Consider the following 18,319-nt stretch of genomic DNA (forward strand, 5'->3'; position numbering starts at 1 on the left):
ATCCACTTCTGAGTACAGCTGGAGAGGAGGGGGTTCAAGCAGCTGCAGTTGTGCACAGAACAAAATTGTCTTGGTGTTCTTTCAGGGCTGCTGTGGGGAGGGTTTCTTAATGGGTCTGCTTGTCAGGCTGAGGCTGGCAGTACCGCTGAATTGAGCATTGTGAACTACATGAATAATGAATAGCCATCACATGAATATTTTAGAGACACAGCCCTGAGATCTCCCAGTGCTGCCTTAAAGGAAAATGGAGGAAAAGTTGTCCAGAAAGAACGATGTTTCCTTTAGGCAAAAACGCACTGTTATGACTGGCTTTTGAAAAAGAGCTGCTGCTGCTAAATAATTCTCAGGATATGCATCAAAAACTGGAGCAGTGGTTTGGCTCCAAGGCAGAAGAAGTTGGGAGAGAAGCCCAAGTCAATGATTACAATGTGCTGGAAGGACAGCAGATTTTACTTTGTCTATGCAATGTCTTTGTGAGAATTCCCAAAGCTGTGGCCACCTTCCAAAGAAACAACAGTGCTGGGCTCTCAGTGCTTTTCAGAGGAGTGGTGAGAGGTTTTGTGATAGATACACAGGGGTGCTTTCTCTCCCAGGACAACACCTCAGTCCAGCCCGAGTACCTCTGTGAAAGAGCTGAATCGTACAAAGCCCAGCAGCAAAATATGTGTTCATTTTGCATGCTGTGGTAGCTACTGCATCATATGGGAATGGGCTGCAAATCAACAGGTTTATCACACTTCAGCAGCATACCCTTCTTCTCCAAGCTCTCCTTGCCTGGCTGTGCTCTTGGCACGCACACTCTGGTGCCAAGCTGCCTCTGTGCAGCTCTTGTGACAGCATCTGTACCTCAGTGTCCCTTTTCACTGCAGTGCAATTAACCCATGCATAAATGTCTTCTAGGAGCAGCAGGCTGTCGCGTTCAAGTAAGACTAGTAACAGCCTGTCTTGCTCAAGTAAGCACAGCAAAGCAATAGGAGAGGGATGAAAAACATGGCAGTTAGAAATATGCAATTACTACTCTAGCTCTGATGTTTTTGTCACTTGGATGACCCAGTCTGTTTCTCCTTCAGCACTGCTCTGCTCAAAGCAATCCTCACAGCGCTGCTGGCATCATCCGACAGAAATAATTCCTTGGTGTTTATGAAGTGCCCAGAAACGTATCTGTTTCAAGAATGAGAGCAATTTGGGCATTGCTCAAGTAGGCCCCACAAAGGTAGTAGAAAATACCTGCAGCTAACTGTCCCTGAAGCACTTCTGTCTAGAAATGGGGAAAGGTGGGGGGAAAAGGGCAACGTGTGGGAAAAACATCCTAATCTAAATGCAGAGATCTTTGTTATTCAGGTTACCCTCAAACCTCCCTGCCCCAGGATGGGTTGCAGGTAGTGAACAAGTCTCCTTTAACCACTGCACCAGCATTTCTGCCTGTCCTTGACTGTTCCCAGTTTATGCCACTGAACACAGCTGTAAGTGTCCCATGGAGGTCCATTGAGCTCTGCACTCTGTATTGGCAAAGTCCCCAGCCAAAGACACCGATGGTGCCGAGGCTGTGCTGACAGGGCTGTGCCAATGGGATTATTAGAGCATTTTACCTGTGGTTGGGCAACCTGGGAATGGCACTGCATGTGCCTCAGCTGTGGGGTTAGAAGTGCTGCCAGACCTGAGGCATGGGGATCAGCCAGGCTGGCTGGCTGCTCTGGCCCGTGATTATGCATTTTAGAGGGAAGGTAACTTTTAACTGAAGTACAAAAGAAAGACAATAATGAGTACTTATATTACTGCTCCAGTGCTCACACAAAGATTTGAGAGGATTTTATTAAAGACGACTTGATTAGAAATGATTTTACTAAATCTCTGCTTGCTGTCTGCAGCCTACCAGCCTGCCATTGAAGCACCTCGCCTAAATGAAAAGGCGACCGCTGAGTCCCCTTTCATCTCTCTTATTTGCCTTTAGGAAGCATAGGAGGGGCCAGACCAGGCTGGTGGTGGCGGCAGAGCCTGGGATGAGCATGGCAAAGGTTCAGACATCCTTGGGAAATTTATGCCATACAGCTACTTGCTTTGAAGAGAAGAAGAAAAGAAAAACTATGTCTTCCTAATGGGTGTGTATCATGGGGAGGCATCATAGAGCAAGAGAAAAGAAAAAAGAAAGAGAGAAAAGACCGCTCCTATCCAGGAGCAGGCGATTGTGCCTTGCTGTTGGTGGCCAGCTCCTGAAGTTAAGCTTTGTCTGCCTGTGTATTCCAGGGATTAGACAGGTTATTCTCCAGTTACAACTGATACACATTACAGAGTTGTAGTGAAAACTGTCTGGCCTTAACCCAACACCCATAAAGGAGAAATGCTTCATAAATCAGTTCAGTGAGCAAGTACAGGTCAAGTTGTTTATTAATTTAACCTTCTCTCCCATCTTGACCCGGACCCGCCACAACAGCTGCTGCCAAAATCCATTCAGTGGTTCCCTGAATGGTCATGAAATGTCTTATGTCTGGCAAAGATGCCCAAACTCTGGCTAGATTTTCCAGCAGCCTCACAGTGTACCTCTCACAGCTGCAGCCAGGATCCCTCTTTGCCACCATCATTTTTCACATGCACTTTTTGCTTTATTGGGATGATGAACACTGGGGAAAGGGAACCTGCACTGGCCTGTGTGTGTTACAGGGCGCAGGGTCAACCTTGGCCACAGGTGCTGGTGGCTTTCCCTAGAGGGAGATACAAACTCCTGCCCCCATGGCTGGCTGCTGGGCAGGGTTTCGCACGATGTGGTTTGATAGCATCTGCACCAGGCTGAACCAGCAAGAGAAACTGGCCCCACTGCCGCTGGCACTACCACGGGCTGGGCTGGGGCTGGCAGCTCTGTGTGTCACCCCACTGCCAGGGCCTCCTGCTGCAGCACCGACCTTGGGGTGGGAATGAACATGTCCCTGGGCTCATTACTGGTGGGGCTGGTGACTGCTATGGGAGGATGGGAGGGGGTTAGAGCTGGACTTGAGGAAGGGAGAGACAGAGAGATGTGTGTCCATGCTGAGCACCATAGGTTGGGAGGGATGGATGGATGGATGGATGGATGGATGGATGGATGGATGGATGGATGGATGGATGGATGGATGGATGGATGGATGATCACAGAACCAACCGGGTGGAAAAGATCAGTGATACAGAGTCCAACACCATATCTACATATCGTATCACTAGACCAGGGCACTAAGTGCTACATCCTTAAACACCTCCAGGGACGGTGACTCCACCGCCTCCCTGCGCAGTCCACTCCAACGTCTAATCACCCTTTCAGTGAAGAAATTCTTCCTCACGTGCAACCTAAACCTCCCCTTGTGCAGGTTCAGACCGTGTCCTATCGCCGGGGGCCGGCGGATGGCGAGGGCCGGGCCCGGGCCGGTGGCACCGCCTGGCGGCAGACGCGGGGGCACGGCGGGCCGGGCGGCGGAAGGGCCGGGCGGCGGAAGGGGCGGTGGAAGCGGGCGGTAGAAGGCGGAGGTCGGCCCTCCTCTTCCGTCGGCGGGGCGGCGGCGGCGGCACATGGGCAAGAAGCGGAGCGATGGGCTCGGGCGCTGCCTGCAGCGGCAGCGCGGGCTGGAGCGCCGCGGCGCCTCCTCATGGGTAAGCCGGAGGCCGGGGAGGCGGGAGAGAGGTCGAGACGGCCCGGGCTGACGGTGGTGTCTTGTCCCGGCAGCTTCACGCCTGCGAGGTGGTCGCCGAGCGCGGCCCGGAGCTGCGGTCGGCGCCCGAGCAGAGCCCGCTGGAGGAGTTCCTGGCCACGGCCGAGCTGGCCGGCACCCGCTTCGTGGCCGGTGAGCAGCTGGGACGGGCCCGGGGCTGCGGCTGGGCCGGAGGCAGATCCGGGGGCTGAGGGAGGGGATCCCGCGGCGGGGGACACCGGTTCTGGGTTCTGAGTGCGAATGGGGGCTGGCAGCGGGTCTGGCCGGGCTGGAACTGGGGGCAGGTGATGAGGCCCTGAGCCAAGGGCTGGGGCCAGCAGGGACAGGATGGGGTAACAGGGGTAGCAGGGCTGGGGACAGGTGGCTTTGGACGACTGTCTCTCCCTTCAGAGCGTCTGAATGCCCAGATCGTGTCTGCCCAGAGCTGCACGGGCCTGCTCACAGCGCAGGAGGCCCAGCGTGTTCGACAGCTGCACCAGGAGAATCAGGAGTTCCTGCGCATCCCACGGAGGTGAGTTCTGCAGGGCCTGGATGCCCCTTGTCTGAGTGGGGATCTGATCCCTCCATGGCTGCAAGCTTGAGGACAGCCATCAGGTTGGCAATAGTCTGCCTTTGGAGAAGCCACTAACTAATCTGCATGAGCCAGCTGTAACCCACAGCACAGGTGCCTGTCTGCCATGTAAGTGCTGCCAGTGCCAGACTCTGGCCTGATGGTGTGGCTTTCCTGTCCCAAAGCTTGGCACTGCTATAGCAGGTACTATAGTGATATATATATATATGTAGTGCTATAGCAGCTGCCTGGTAAGCCTTTTGAGAGGTCTGCAAATGGCAAATAGATTAATCCCCGTCTTAAAGACCCTACAAAACTTAGTTCAAGGAAACAGCTTTGTGGTATCTGGTGTACATGCTCCCTCGTAATGGAGTTTGGAAGGAACAAAGAAAGAAGGTGTACTTAAAGCTGCTGAAAACAGGTGCATGCACATTTGCACCATTACCTCAGCATAACTCAATGTGTGGTGTTTATGTTCTCTATGTTTACTGAAGTAATGTAGCTGGACTGCTATTTCTAACCACTCACTCCAAAATATGCTTGTTATAGGCCACACTGGGATAGGACAACCAGTGCAGAGGACTTGAAGCAAGCAGAGAGAGACAGCTTTCTCGAGTGGAGGCGACAGCTTGCCCAGTGAGTATGCTACTTGTGGCTGGGTAAGTAGCTGGTGGCATTTAGTGACACGGGAAGCAGTGGGTTGTATGTATCCTTGTTGGACCAATAAAATTAATGTCTTTTCTGTAGCTCTCTGTGCTTGTCCTGAAGGCTGGACATCCTAGCCACAGTCCAGCATGTCTTTGTGGTCAGCTCTGCGAAGCTGTCTTGTGTGTGCGTGTTCTTTTAAAATAATTCAGGATGGCATGTGATATTCTTCATTTGCCTGTGAAGTAGAGGGTTACTGGATGCGTCTTTTAAGAGCAACGGTGCTGCTCTGAAGAGAAGGCAGTGCTGCCAGCCTGCATACAGCAGCTTGTGCTGCTCTGGCACTGCATCCTCTGGCTTGGAGAGTTGGGTGGTATCTGCTCACACCCTGCAAACCCACACTTGCCATGAGTAAAGTTGTTCAGGTGGTGGTAACATCAAGTTATACACCAAATACCTCTATACACCAGAGGTTATATGGAGGTATCTCAGGTACCATCTCTAAATTTCATTACTTTTTCCAAGTGGTACTCAGTTAAGAAAAAACTGCTGGCACTTGGGATAACTTCTCTCATTTGTTATCGTGGCTCTCAAATTTCACAGGCAGACTCTTGATGAGTTCTCGTTCTTTCCATCTTTTACTACTTCCACATTGACAAGATCAGGAGCCATTGTGTCACCACTAAATCAGTGCCACTGACAGCAGTGTACCTCAGTGTTTGATCTCTTTGAAAAAACATCAGAACTAGTTCCTCTATATGAGTTTGGTTTGATTGCTCTCTGCAAAACTAAAGCCTTCTGGATTGAGGGAAGAACTGGTAGTGAGCTTACAGCCTGCCATGGACCAAACGTAACATCATTTTTTCTGTTTTGCCTTAGCCTTGAGGAAGAGAAGAAATTAATTCTAACCCCATTTGAAAGAAACTTGGAATTTTGGCGTCAGCTTTGGAGAGTCATTGAAAGAAGGTAAAGTCTTTTGCTATCCTCTTTTTAAAAAGTGATGTTGAATGTATTTTCACATGAATTGCAGCCCTTGAGACAATCTTCAAGTATCTCAGCGCATGAAAAAATATTAAGTTAGTAATGTTTTATTATCAGCACTGCAGGGATTTTGTGTGGAAGTGATCAAAATTTGATATGAAGATGGGTTAGCTTCTTAGTGGTGCCTACTGGCTGTCAGCACTGTGATCTGCAGGTGGTTCACTGTGAGTCTCTGAAGATTCCTCAGTGGCTGCTGCTTTTAGCCTTCTCAGTAACTCAGTATGGGTGGCCTCCTTTGAGAAAGCGCCTTTGAGGTCCCTTGCCAAGATTAACCCATTCCCCTCTTTCTCAACCACACAGCTGCAGCTGACGTTCAGGAGGCAAGGACCAAATAATGTTGGGAAAGAAGGAGCCTCTTGGTCCTCCTTGGCCCTTTGCCATACAGAGAAGTTGCAGCAGTGCACAGAAAACAACAGGCTGTCATATCACAGGAATAGCTTTGCTCTGCTGAGCTGTAATACAATCAGAGTTCTATCTGCTACATTAATCTATCTGGGGCATTTAATTTCACTAGTAATTAAATTTGAGATCATCTCATCTCACTTTCCTAAAATTGAAAAATACTTCACCAGTGAGGTCATGGTGAGCTGGTCCCTTCACAGAAGGGGCTTTGTAGAGTGCTACTGGGTCTTTGGCTGGGAGAGTGCTGGTCAGGAATGTCCAGTGTTTGGTATCATGATGTGCAGTGTGAGAGTACTGGGGGTTTAGAAGTGAATGGAATGTGTTATTAGTGCCTTTCTGCTCCTGTTGAAGCTTTATATTTCATGTAGAGCAAAAATGCTGTCTCAGAAGTGAGTGGAAGACTCACTTAGTCCTTTAACCTTTCCAGATAATTTTATCTGTTATCAGCCTTTTCCACATATTTGCTTCAGAATAGTTCCCAGCAGTGTGGCTCAGTAACTTCTCTGTATCCCATCCCAGTATGATGGTGTCAGCTTTCTCTCCTATTGATCTTTGAATGTCTGTAACTGTGCAGTCCCTCTTTGTACCCATGTGGCTTATTAAATTATTCCATTGGGGGGATTATTGATTTTTATTTTTTTTTAATACATAATTAACTGCCTAGTGAGGCTTGAAAATCTTCCATTTGACCCGTGGTGTTCTGAAGCTGCCCTGACTTAACAGGAATCCCTGTCAAACAAATAGAATCAGCATGTGATGGCAGTATTTTAAATTACTTGCCTGGAGAAGTTCTAGTAGAAGAGGCTGTAGTTAAATTTTCCCTTGCTTTTGACAAAAGAAGCATGGATGCTTTTGGGATCTGAAGCCATTGCATTTAATTACTGTGTGGAACTAATGAGTCCTGCTGTGTGGTGGCCACCTGTCTCTGGGTTTGGAAGGTGTTTCCTAAAAGCATGTTGCAAGACCCTGCTTACATGGGGAAGCAACATATTTTGCTGAAGTCTAAGGCTATTTTTTCATTGTTTTATGCTTTTTTATGACAAAAAGAGCACAGAGGAACTTTTGAAAATACCTGCTATCAAACACTTAGAATCTGCAGGTCATTTGTGGGAGGCTTTGTACATCTTGTTCTGTGCAAGGAGGACAACAATGTTCCAAAATATCTCGCTGTGTAGGAAAACCACGTCTTCTTCATCTTCATAACCACACTGCCACAGCTGAGGATGAGAATAGACAGAAATAAAGTTGTGTCATCACAGTTTCTAATACCATTCTAAAAGACAGAGTACAACTACTGTGGTTCTTGCCTGCTGAGCATTTCTGAATGGTAGATGGGTTGGCAAAACTGGCATGTTTTCTTCCTCCTTGCTGGCTGTACAGTTGTACAGGAGAATGAGCCAGGTGAGGAGGAAACACTATATGGCAGTATTTGTAGCACAAACATGGCTCTGTTGGACAGGTGGGCTGCTGAGATGCACTGTTGTTCAGTAAAGGTATTTAGTAGGATAATACAGTTAAAACTTAAAATTCCAAGCAAAACCTAAAAGTGAATAATTGATGTGTCTTTCTGCTTCCTTGGAGGCAAGGTAAGAAGGAGTATTTTATGGAGTTTTCCTTTACTTTTGCAGTGATATTGTAGTCCAGATAGTAGATGCCAGAAACCCCCTTCTGTTTAGATGTCAAGATCTGGTAAGTAAACCACTTTCTTGAATATTGTCTTTGTTTTATGTCCTAATGTTTATATATATATTTTTGTTTAATGCATTCAGCTACCTTGAAGCTGTTTTGCTGCTATGCCTAATCGGGTATCTTATTAATTGATGCAAGTATTCTGGCATGAAATTATTTTTCTTTGTCTTTTGGTGTTTCACATAGAATGTTGTGGATTCAGAGGCACTTCTGCAGATGTTACATTGCAGATATTATATTATTCCTCATTATCCAATAGAACTGTCTTCACATAAGGGAATTGTCTTATATAAAAGCATAGTGGAATAAAAGTGGGTGAGGATTACAAAGGATCAAAAGTTATTGAAGTGACAAGTTTGTAATGATAGACTATAGAACACTGCATCAGGGGGACATGAAATTATTCAAATAGTTATCTTAGGAGCTCCTGCTGCAGGGTGCTGATTAATATCTTGTCACAGCTCTAAGCAGACAAGGTGTTTGCACATGTGGCCAGCAGCAAGCTGTATTGTGGTAGTTGCATGCTCCAATTTGTTCTTGTAGCTGTCTGCTGAGCAACACTTCCACGAACCCAGGGGTGGTAAGCTTTGGCTACACTATATGGAGCTGCACAAAGTAATTTGTCTTGCTGCTCTTATATTGCCTTGGGATGGAAGGAGTCAAAACCAGAGTACAAACTGATCCTTCTCTTGTTTTCTTCAGGAAAGTTATGTTAAGGAAGTCAGTAATGACAAGGAGAACATGATCCTGATCAACAAAGCAGATTTGCTGAGTGAGGAGCAACGTGATGCTTGGGCACAGTTCTTTGAGAAAGAGGGTGTCAAAGTGGTGTTCTGGTCAGCTTTGGCAGAGTGTCAGCGGCTGTGTGGAGAATCAAAGGTACTGTAGGTGACCAGTTCAAACTAGGTCTGTGCTGGCTGCAGCTGGTAACTTGCTTTGCAGCTATCCTTAATAATTAATCCTTAATATTAATCCTTCAATAATTTTTTAAAAAATAATGTGGGTGTGCACACACTTATTCTGGAGAGGAACTTCTTAATGACTTCACAGAGAAGCTGTGAACAGTCCCTCTTGGAATACTTTTGTAATTTTCCTGAAACGGGCTGGTTTTTCTTACATCCTACTTAAGACCTCTAAAAAACTCCAGTGTGATATAAACACTGAGTTGTCAGCTCTTGGATTGTGCCTGATGACAGCTGCCTGCACTGCAGCAGCTGCAGCCAGCAGCAAGGCTTGGTGTTGTCTTTGCATTTCGCCTCTGAACTGCTGTTCCCACAGGAGCTGGGTGCTGAGGGGGGAGCAGAGCACCCGAGCAGTTCTGAGGATGAAGGCTCCAGTCAAGAGGACGACAACACAGGACAAAGTAGCACAGAAAGAGCGTCCACATGCAGCACCTGGCAAAGTGTAAACCACGTTCTGGTGAGTGATGATAACAGCAGTGATGAATATGAAGACTGCAAAGATGATGAAGAGGAGGACTGGCAAACCTGTTCTGAAGATGAAGCTGGTGACAACATAAATGCTGCTGCGCCAGAGAGGATGGGAAGCAGGACTGATGGTGCTGCAGTGCAGCATGGAGTGCAGGAGCGGAACAGGAACGTCAGGAACTTCAGCCATCTGGTACAGAGAAATGAGCTGCTGGAGATATTCAAAACTATGCACGATGGACCGAGGGTGAAGGATGGGGAAGTAAATGTTGGGCTGGTGAGTTGGAATTTGTGCTTAACTGGAATTTACTTAATCTAAATTTTAATTCCATGTGCCCGCCATGGGAAAAATTCATCCGGTAGCCTGGCTTCCTGTAAGGGTATAAAGACTAGCAAGCACAAACCACTGTGGGTTTTGTGCAAAGATTAATACTGAAGTTCCTAGAGCTCAATGTGGCCCCCTGCTTGCTCTAGTTTTTTTTTTTAGTACATTTTTATTAAAGAACTTTTGTGTCAGAGCTCTGTCAGTCTTTTGGCATTGCCTTTGCCTGTTAACATTTCACTTCTTTGTCATCATAGGTGGGTTACCCTAATGTTGGCAAAAGTTCAACCATCAACACAATCCTTGGAAATAAGAAGGTGTCAGTGTCCGCTACACCAGGCCGTACAAAACACTTCCAGGTATTGCTAACAAATAACATCAGTCTTTTTATCATTTATTTTTCCCCAGGGGAAAAGAGCTTCATTATGACCTAGTTGAGACCACATGCACTCACTAAGAACTCTGCCAGTCTGAACTGTGGCCAGCAGAGTAGGTTGGAGAGGGGTCATCTTGATGTGTGTAATTTTGGAACACTAATTCCTGTTTCTAAACTCATGCTTGATTTTGAGTCACTCATGAGAGCTGCTGTGCAGTGGGGCATGTTTTCCATCTCCTGGTTTTATTTAGTTGCCTTGTCCCTGTTTTTTCCCAATATCAGTCACGAGGAGAGAAGCTTTTTAAAGTGAGTCTTCCTCCACACAGCTTAAGATCAAGGTTTCAAACTATCCCTGTATACATGATTGCTGTGAATAATTGTAGTTTTCCAGATGTTTTCATATTGATCAAGCTTTGATTTTGAGGTGGCAACTCCAGTGCTATAGTGTGGGACCATTGTGGGATTTGTACTTTTCAAACTCCTAGCTGTGTCAAAAAGTCCAAGACAGTGAAAGGTTTCTGGACTGCTCCTTTCCCATCAGACTGGAGAGCTGAAGGTCTTGCTGCCACCATCTGGACACCTTACTTAGGAACTTTAAAAGTGTTGCTGTCTTCTACACCTCATTTCCTTAATTCATTGCCTGGGACCAGCAGGACGGGTGTCTGTGTTAGTAGAATTTCTGTTTATTGTCATTTGCATCCATGTTTCATCTATGCATTTAATTATTTTTATTTTTTTTGTTGTTCCTTTTTCCTCCATGGACACTGACTTGCCATAGTGAACTAATGGGTTATTTATCATATAGACCCTGTATGTGGAGCCTGGCCTGTGCCTTTGTGATTGCCCTGGTCTGGTGATGCCATCTTTCGTCTCTACCAAGGCAGAAATGATTTGTTCTGGAATTCTGCCTATAGATCAGATGAGGGACCATGTTCCACCTATTTCTCTAATATCCTTTGCACGGGGTTTGTGAGAGTGCACGGAAGGGTTGGATCTGGAGTATGCCAAAGAACATGTTCCAGCCCTGCTAGCAGCACACATGCTCATGCTTTGAGGGACACACTGGATAAAACAGTCCTGCTGTGTTGGTCTTTTCCTATCTCATCTCAACTTAGTTGTGTTGTCAAACTTGTGTTATTTTTCTGGTTTGCAACAAAATCCGTAAGTCATTCTTTGTGTGTGCTCTTGGAGTGATGAGGGCAAGATTACTTGTGTAGCTGTAAATCATGAAGTGGTTTCCTTCACTAGCTTATGTTTGCCAGCATATCCCACGAAACATTTTGGAAGCAACCTATGGAATAAATATCATAAGGCCAAGGGAAGATGAGGACCCAGATAGAAAGCCAACAGCTGAAGAGCTTCTAACAGCATATGGATGTGAGTGATGATCCTTTTAAAACCTGTCACCTCCACTGTGTGCACAGTCCAGAACATAGCCTTAGGAGAACATTGTAAAGTTAGGCCCAGCTTGGGTTTGTGCATTGGACCTCTTTGTTAGGACTTGCCCTCCTCTCAGGAATAGTCTTTGTTAATGGCTCATCTCCTGTGTGTGTTGGAGTGGTGCTTTGCCAGTCTCATCTGACAGATGTACTGATGGTGAACAGATACTGGTGAAATGCCCTTCCAGTCTATAGTGTGGTGCTCTTACCCTTCCAGATACCTCCCACCATCTGTGTCTGAATTAGACTTTGAAGAGTGCAGTGAATTGTCATCTGCCTTTAAAATAAAAATAAAACCCCAGCAGTTCTCTGCTAGTAGGGAGTTGTCAGCTCTTTTAATTTCTTTCAGGTCAGGATGCTTTACAGTCACCAAAGTTCTTGCCTTTTTTTCCCCCCTGCTTTCCCCAAGAGAAGCCTTTTTCTAAGGGAGTGTTTTTGAGAATGAATACAAATGGGTGGTTAGGCAACAGAGGAGAACATACTAACATTCTCTTGTACTTACAGAGAATACATTTTGGATTTCTCTTCCAGATATGAGGGGCTTTATGACAGCTCATGGACAGCCAGACCAGCCTAGATCAGCTCGATATGTGTTAAAAGATTATGTCAGTGTAAGTGCTTCCTTCATCTGGGTTTTCTTCCCTTCTCACTGGTGAATTAAAAGTTGCACTGGAGTACAATATAGTAAATTATATTTCTCTGGATAAAATCACCATGTATCAAAAGACTTTTTAAATTTGTCTGCTTTTATGTTTTAAAAGAATAAATTGAATTTCTCAAGCTGCCTAATCTTAGGTGATTGCTTAAAAATATGGTGCCAGCTAAATAAATAATCATATCCCCAAAATACCTATCAGATACTCAGGAAATGAACCCATAATGTACAGCTGGACCAATATTTGGCACTAAGGACTGTTGCTCTGAGTGTTGTAATACTGCATGATTTTGCCGCACTTCTCGGCAACTTATTGTTGATAATTTCTTAGTAGGATCCCCTGGTGCTCCTCAGAGTTTTGCTCTGTGTTTTTTGTAGCTGGACACTGCAGCTACAAATGGTGCTTTGACATAGAGGTGGAACAATACTTAAACTTAGGAGTCAAGCCAGTTGTTGCCTGGGAGAAGAAATAAAGTGTACTGATAGTCTGCCAATGTGAGCCCCTAAATTTCAGGCTCTTAGGTTTGGAGTTGTTTTCTTTCCTCTCTGAGTTTCTTTTGTAATAACTGGGTTCCATTGTTTTCACAGGGGAAGCTGTTATATTGCCACCCACCTCCTGGTATCGAACCAGATGATTTTCAGCACCAACACCGGAGATGCCCTGACAGTACAACTCTGCAGGCTACTGGACAAGTGAAGACTGAGAAAAATACCAAAGCAAAACAGATTGAAAATGTGGTGGACAAAACATTTTTCCATCAGGTATATTCTGAAAGAGATTTGTTCCAGGAATTTTTGCTGCAGCACTCATCTGTAGTTACTGGGGGAAAACCAACTTTGAAGATGGAAGTGCTGGGTTGAGTTAATGCTGTTTGATGCTGTGGGATCTGCATGTAATTTCCACCCAAGAGCCCTCTGTTCTTTTTATTATCTCCTAAATCACTGGGAATGTCCTAGGTGACAGAAAGATTGCTAATGAGGTGTGCACAGATGATTTTTCAGAGGGCAGGAGGGTGATCCTTGTCATTAGAAATCAGACATCAATCTGGAACAAACAGGAGGGAAGAAAGACAAGAAGGAATGACATGGCAGCTGACCCAGAACATGGTTTTGGACTAACAGGTCCTTTAAGCTGACATTCTTTTCCTGAGATAATGTGTTTAGAGGATGTGATGAGCTTTTTCAAGACAATTGATTTAGTACTACCTGGAGGTTTTCACTCAGAACCTGAAATCACATGAATACAAACTTATTTAAAATCCATTCAAGAAATCTCAAAATTAAGTGGAAAATGGGATTTTTTCTTAACTTGTATGATTCTTGTTAGATTCCACAGGGATCAGTTTTGCCCCTACACTACTGAAAAAGTGTATAATGACTCGTACTGAAATATGGAATCTGTAACTGACCAGATCTGCATACCTGACAAAGATTAGAACAGGTTCTTAGCCATGAAGAGGATGGGTCATAGACAGCATGTTCCATTCTGTTTGGTTAGCTGGTTGTGAACACCATTTGTTTAGCACAGCTAAGATAATCATGCCTTTTGAAAACAAGAACTCAGGCTCTTTTCAAAAAAAAGAGCGAGCTATTTCAGAAAACTGTGACCTGAAAAGAATTTTTGGGATTACCAGACTGTTGCTCTGTCTGCCCAAAGTGCTGGCACAAGCTGTGAGCCCGTCACTGCTGCCCACGCTCCAGACTTGAGTAACTTATTTTGGTCTGTGGCTTTCCTGGGCGCCAGATTCATTTGTGAAGACACAAATGTGCATAGAGCAGAGACTGTGAGGATCCATCCTGGTGCTGGAGCTGATACTGGCTGGGGTGCAGTGTCACGTCAGTGGCAGACGCTGGGGACCTGGCACAGCTTGGCAGAACTGGAGCTGCTGTCAGGCTTTGGCTGCCTGCCGTGATCTTCCTGCAGCTCTGGAACAGGGGCTGAGCAGGCCCTGCTGGGTTTGAACTTGCCTGTGTCAGGTTTTACTGACATACTGCAGTGGTTGAACATCTTCTCCTCAGTCACTGGTGGCTGTGTCTCTTTTTCCAGGAGAATGTTCGTGCCCTGATGAAAGGGGTCCGGGCTGCCATGGGGTACCGGCCTGGCAGTGGCCTCGTGCCTGCAGCTGCATTGAATCCTGGCAATGTGGTAGGAAAGCCCTGGAAAAAACATGGAAACAGGAACAAGAAGGAGAAAATCCGCAGGATCACGAAGCACCTGGAGGCTTAGCTGTGGCACCAGTATCTCGCCTTTTCAGGGCAGGGACTGCACTGTCTCACAGGCCTTAATTGAGGGGAAAAAAAACCAGCTAAGTCGGCATCACTAGCTCACCTGGGAGCTCTCTGTGGTGGATTGGCCTGGCAGGGGATGAGCGTGGGCACTGGTGGCTGGAGTTCATCCCTTCTGAGAACAAAAGAGACCTGGCTGTTCCTGTTATCTGGAAGCCAGCCCAGTCAGCTTCACTGCTGTTGAAACATCCTTTCAATGGGAGCAGATGGAGCTGTGCAGGAATGTTTTTTCCTTCCATAAAGGATGTATTTTATAGCTGTTGCAATCCAAGCAAGCCCTGTAAAACTAAAATCTTTAAACAGTTAAATTTCAATGAGTGATGTTTGTTACATTTGAGACACTATTGCTCCTATTTTTTATTTTTTTTTTTGGCCTTTAAGGCTTATTTGTTGATTTGACAAAATGCTTTAGTGTGTTGACAAATGAGGTAAAATGATCTTTATTGCCCTCTTCCTTCTCTGCTATTCTCAGCCCTGTTCTGTAGAATGAGTAACCACTCCCTGTTTCCCAGCTTGAGCAGAGCACAGCACACTGTGCAAGGAAAATGCTTCTTTTATATCTATTACACTGAGCTGGTATCAGTTGTTTTTGTGTGACTTCCCACTGGTATTTTAAAACATTGGCTCCCTATGACTGCCTAAAAATATGGTGCTAATTTGTCCTTAAATACATTTGGGATTTTTCTTCCTATATGTGTGTCATGTTCTGTCTCATTACCCTATGTCAGAGAACTGTCTGTTAGCAGATTTTGAGTACATGAGTATTTGATGCTAAGAAGACCACTTACGTGGGGTCAGATTAAAGTGAGATTTACTTTCCAGCTGCCCTACTGAGAAAATGTTTGTGCGCTTGGTCAGAACTCTTTGTTCCTTGTTCAGCATGAGGAGTAATGATAGGGCTGGAAAAGCTCACAAAGACGAGTCATGCTTTGTTTTTAGGTGATGGAATAACACATGATGCTGGTCTCTTGATATTATAAAAAGGGATTGCTGTCTTGTAATTCTGTACTTTCCAGGCCTTAAATGTGGATGGAGAGATGAAATGAACTGCTGAGCAAAGCCACAGCGAATGTGGGGTGTGCAGCCAAGCTGGTTTTGGCATTGTGACCCTTCGTGTGTGTCCTGTACACCCAGTTTGCACGGTGTATGCAGAGGGTCCCCGGACAGCAGAGCTCTCACCTCAGCTCCTGCTTCCCCTGGAGTGCCTACACTTGACTTCCTGAATACATCACTGGAGGGAAGATAGTTCCCTGCCATCTGTAAAGTTAAAGTATAATTACACTGATTTAATGTGGTCAATGGCATTTTAAATCAGTGTACTGTAGCGGAGAGTAGATTCTCAAGGGAGACTGTTTAATCTAGTTCTCCTGGAGAAGGTGATCTTTGCCTTTGTTTCCTGAAAAGGTTGTGTCTTAGCCAAATCACTCTGATCTGACTTTTCCACCTTTCCTTGCTAGAAAGGTATCTGCTTTTGTCCCTTACAATGCTTTTGGGACTTGATTGCTCAGAAACTCCTTTTTGTCCTGTTTTGTGTGAGGCTATTACCTGTCAAACTGAAGTTGGAATATCTTTTATTGAAGATGTAAAACATTTTTTCTATTTTGTTTTTCTCCTTTTGAAGCATTTGAATTGTTAGCCGATGTTGCATGTACCCAAGTTCTCTTCCTTTGCATTGTCTGCCCTTTCCTGTTAGCTGGGTCTCCATGAACCCCTTTACTGGACTGGCTGGTGTTGACCCTTCCAAATCCAGTGAGTGACAGAAATCCCCAGGGCCTGAGACTTGGGAGGACTGCTGTTGCTTGCAGAAACCTTTGGCCATGAGACCTGCCAAGCAACTTGCAGTGTTTGCCTGAGTGAATGGAGGATAATGTAAACATGACCAAGCAAGTACTGTGTGCTCAGGTGTTAAATGCAAACTGCTCCTTGCTGTGCTGAAGGACTCTTGCCTCAACAGAAGAAGGATGTAAAGATCTGTTAATACTTCATGCTGTTACTGAGCAGTGGGCAAAACAGTTAAGAGGTAAATTAATGCTTTCCTGTGGTGGTTTGATGTGTTGCTGAACCACATCCTTCCCTGGGCAATGCCAGCTGGGCCTTGCTGACAGCTCAGTACAGCACATGGTAGCAGCTGGCAGGCATGGGGCCATGTGGGAATTGCTCACTTGTCAGAGCCAACACAAAGGAGACACTGTGCTCTGCCCTGGCCACCTGTGAATTAGCCTCTGCTGCTCCACTGCTTTCTGGAGAAGGCCAGTTTCCATTTTGGAGTGCTGTTTTCTTCAAGTGCCTTGTGCGTGTAGAGGGAGTGTGCAGGCTGCAACTGGCTCCAGTCCCTGGGATCCACAGCACTTCCAGCCCCCCAGTGCTCTGTCTCTCAGGCAGCTTTGCTTTATAATATAAGCAGCTTATTTTCCTGGCTGATGTTACATCCAGCACTGACACCTGCAGCAGAAACGCAGAACTGGTTTGGGAGTATGATTTGGACCTGAACTGGCATTTTATGGTATCTTGCACTTGCACTGAGAGCTACAGTTCTCCCTGCAGGTCTCTCCTGCCCAGTTCAGGGAGTCTCACACCAGCCTGCAGTCTCTCACAGCACCTGGTATCTCAGGAGACACACAGGTGAGTCTGTGCTGTGCGTGGCACTGGGTGTCACACCTGCGGGGCAGCACTGGCAGCCTGTGGTGGATTCACCACCTGTGCCCTGGACATCCAGAGAGCTGGGGCTCTGCTTCACACATAGGACTTGCCATTGCATGTCTGAGCTGCAATATAAGCTAGCTATCTACTACAAAAATGTGGTTTGCAGTCTTGTTTTGAGGAAGAGCAGTACTTTTTACTCTGTTCCTGAAACCTGAAGCATCATGGGTGAGCAGTTGAGGGGTAGGGGATGCTAGGATGCAAATCTCTAAGCCACTGTTGTGGGTGCAGTTGGTGGTAGGTGAGGTAGGAGCCTTGCTGCCCTCAGCTTGGCAAAGCCAGCACTACACAAACAAGTCCTCTGTCCATCACCCCACTGCAGGCTGTGGGGCTGTCAGGGTCAGGTGTCTGATCTCTTCCCAAAGTCTCAGGTCAAGGATCAAACGGAGTCTGCAGCACGGGACTGCCATGTGGGATCTCGCAGATTTTCTGCAGTCACTGCCTGGACCTAAACTACTCTGTTATGTCTCTGAGGAGGCTGAACTCCCCCTCTCCTGCCATTAGGGGCCGGCCTTGCCCAGGCAGAGGAGCAGCCTGTTGCCCCCAGCAGCAGTGTTGGGTCCTGCTTCAGTTCAGGATGCCAGCAGGGGTGTGGGTCCCCGGGACTCCCCACCATCCCCTGCAGAGTGGCTCACCAGCTGCTCTTCCCTCCCAGCCACCCTGGCAAGGAGGTGGCCAAGAGGAGCCACAGTGGGGAGCATGACTCCAGCCATGGCAAGGCAGCAGCTGAGGCCAGGGCCTTTCAGACTGTTTCTATAGAAATTGAGAGACTCTTTTCTAATTGTCCTGAGTCATGTTGCTTTACAGTAAGAAGCAATCTTTCTTTTTTCCTCTCTGGTCACAGCTCCTTCCCTCCTGTGAGGAGCTTCATGCCATTGCCTGGTCCCTGCAGGTTCCTTTACCCCATTTGTCTGTGAGGAGCAATATTGTGCTTCCCTGTGTGGTGGCTCTACTCTAGCTTTTTTAACGAGTTTTTTCTTTTTTTGCAGCAGAAGGAAAAAAACTATTGGGGAAAAATATCCTGGATTAGCTGGGAGAGAGGCAGGGAGTAGCTCTTCAGTATACCTCAGAAAATAATCTTTCCAAACTAAATGCCTGAGGTGCCCAAGACAT

The 18,319-nt window shown here is 46.3% G+C and overlaps 1 protein-coding gene across 1 annotated transcript; it reads left to right on the plus strand.

The window, feature by feature from the left end:
* Positions 1-3,498: 3,498 nt before the first annotated feature.
* On the plus strand, positions 3,499-15,197 carry LSG1 (large 60S subunit nuclear export GTPase 1). Its single transcript, XM_015638314.3, has 14 exons — positions 3,499-3,615; positions 3,689-3,806; positions 4,065-4,185; positions 4,774-4,860; positions 5,749-5,835; positions 7,941-8,001; positions 8,704-8,880; positions 9,280-9,705; positions 10,008-10,109; positions 10,932-11,075; positions 11,380-11,503; positions 12,097-12,176; positions 12,809-12,982; positions 14,268-15,197. The coding sequence occupies exons 1-14, from the start codon at positions 3,535-3,537 to the stop codon at positions 14,445-14,447; spliced, it is 1,962 nt and encodes a 653-aa protein (XP_015493800.1). The 5' UTR covers positions 3,499-3,534; the 3' UTR covers positions 14,448-15,197.
* The last annotated feature ends 3,122 nt before the right edge of the window (positions 15,198-18,319 follow it).

The sequence above is a fragment of the Parus major genome, chromosome 9, assembly GCF_001522545.3.
Source record: "Parus major isolate Abel chromosome 9, Parus_major1.1, whole genome shotgun sequence".
Taxonomy (NCBI): Eukaryota; Metazoa; Chordata; class Aves; order Passeriformes; family Paridae; genus Parus; species Parus major.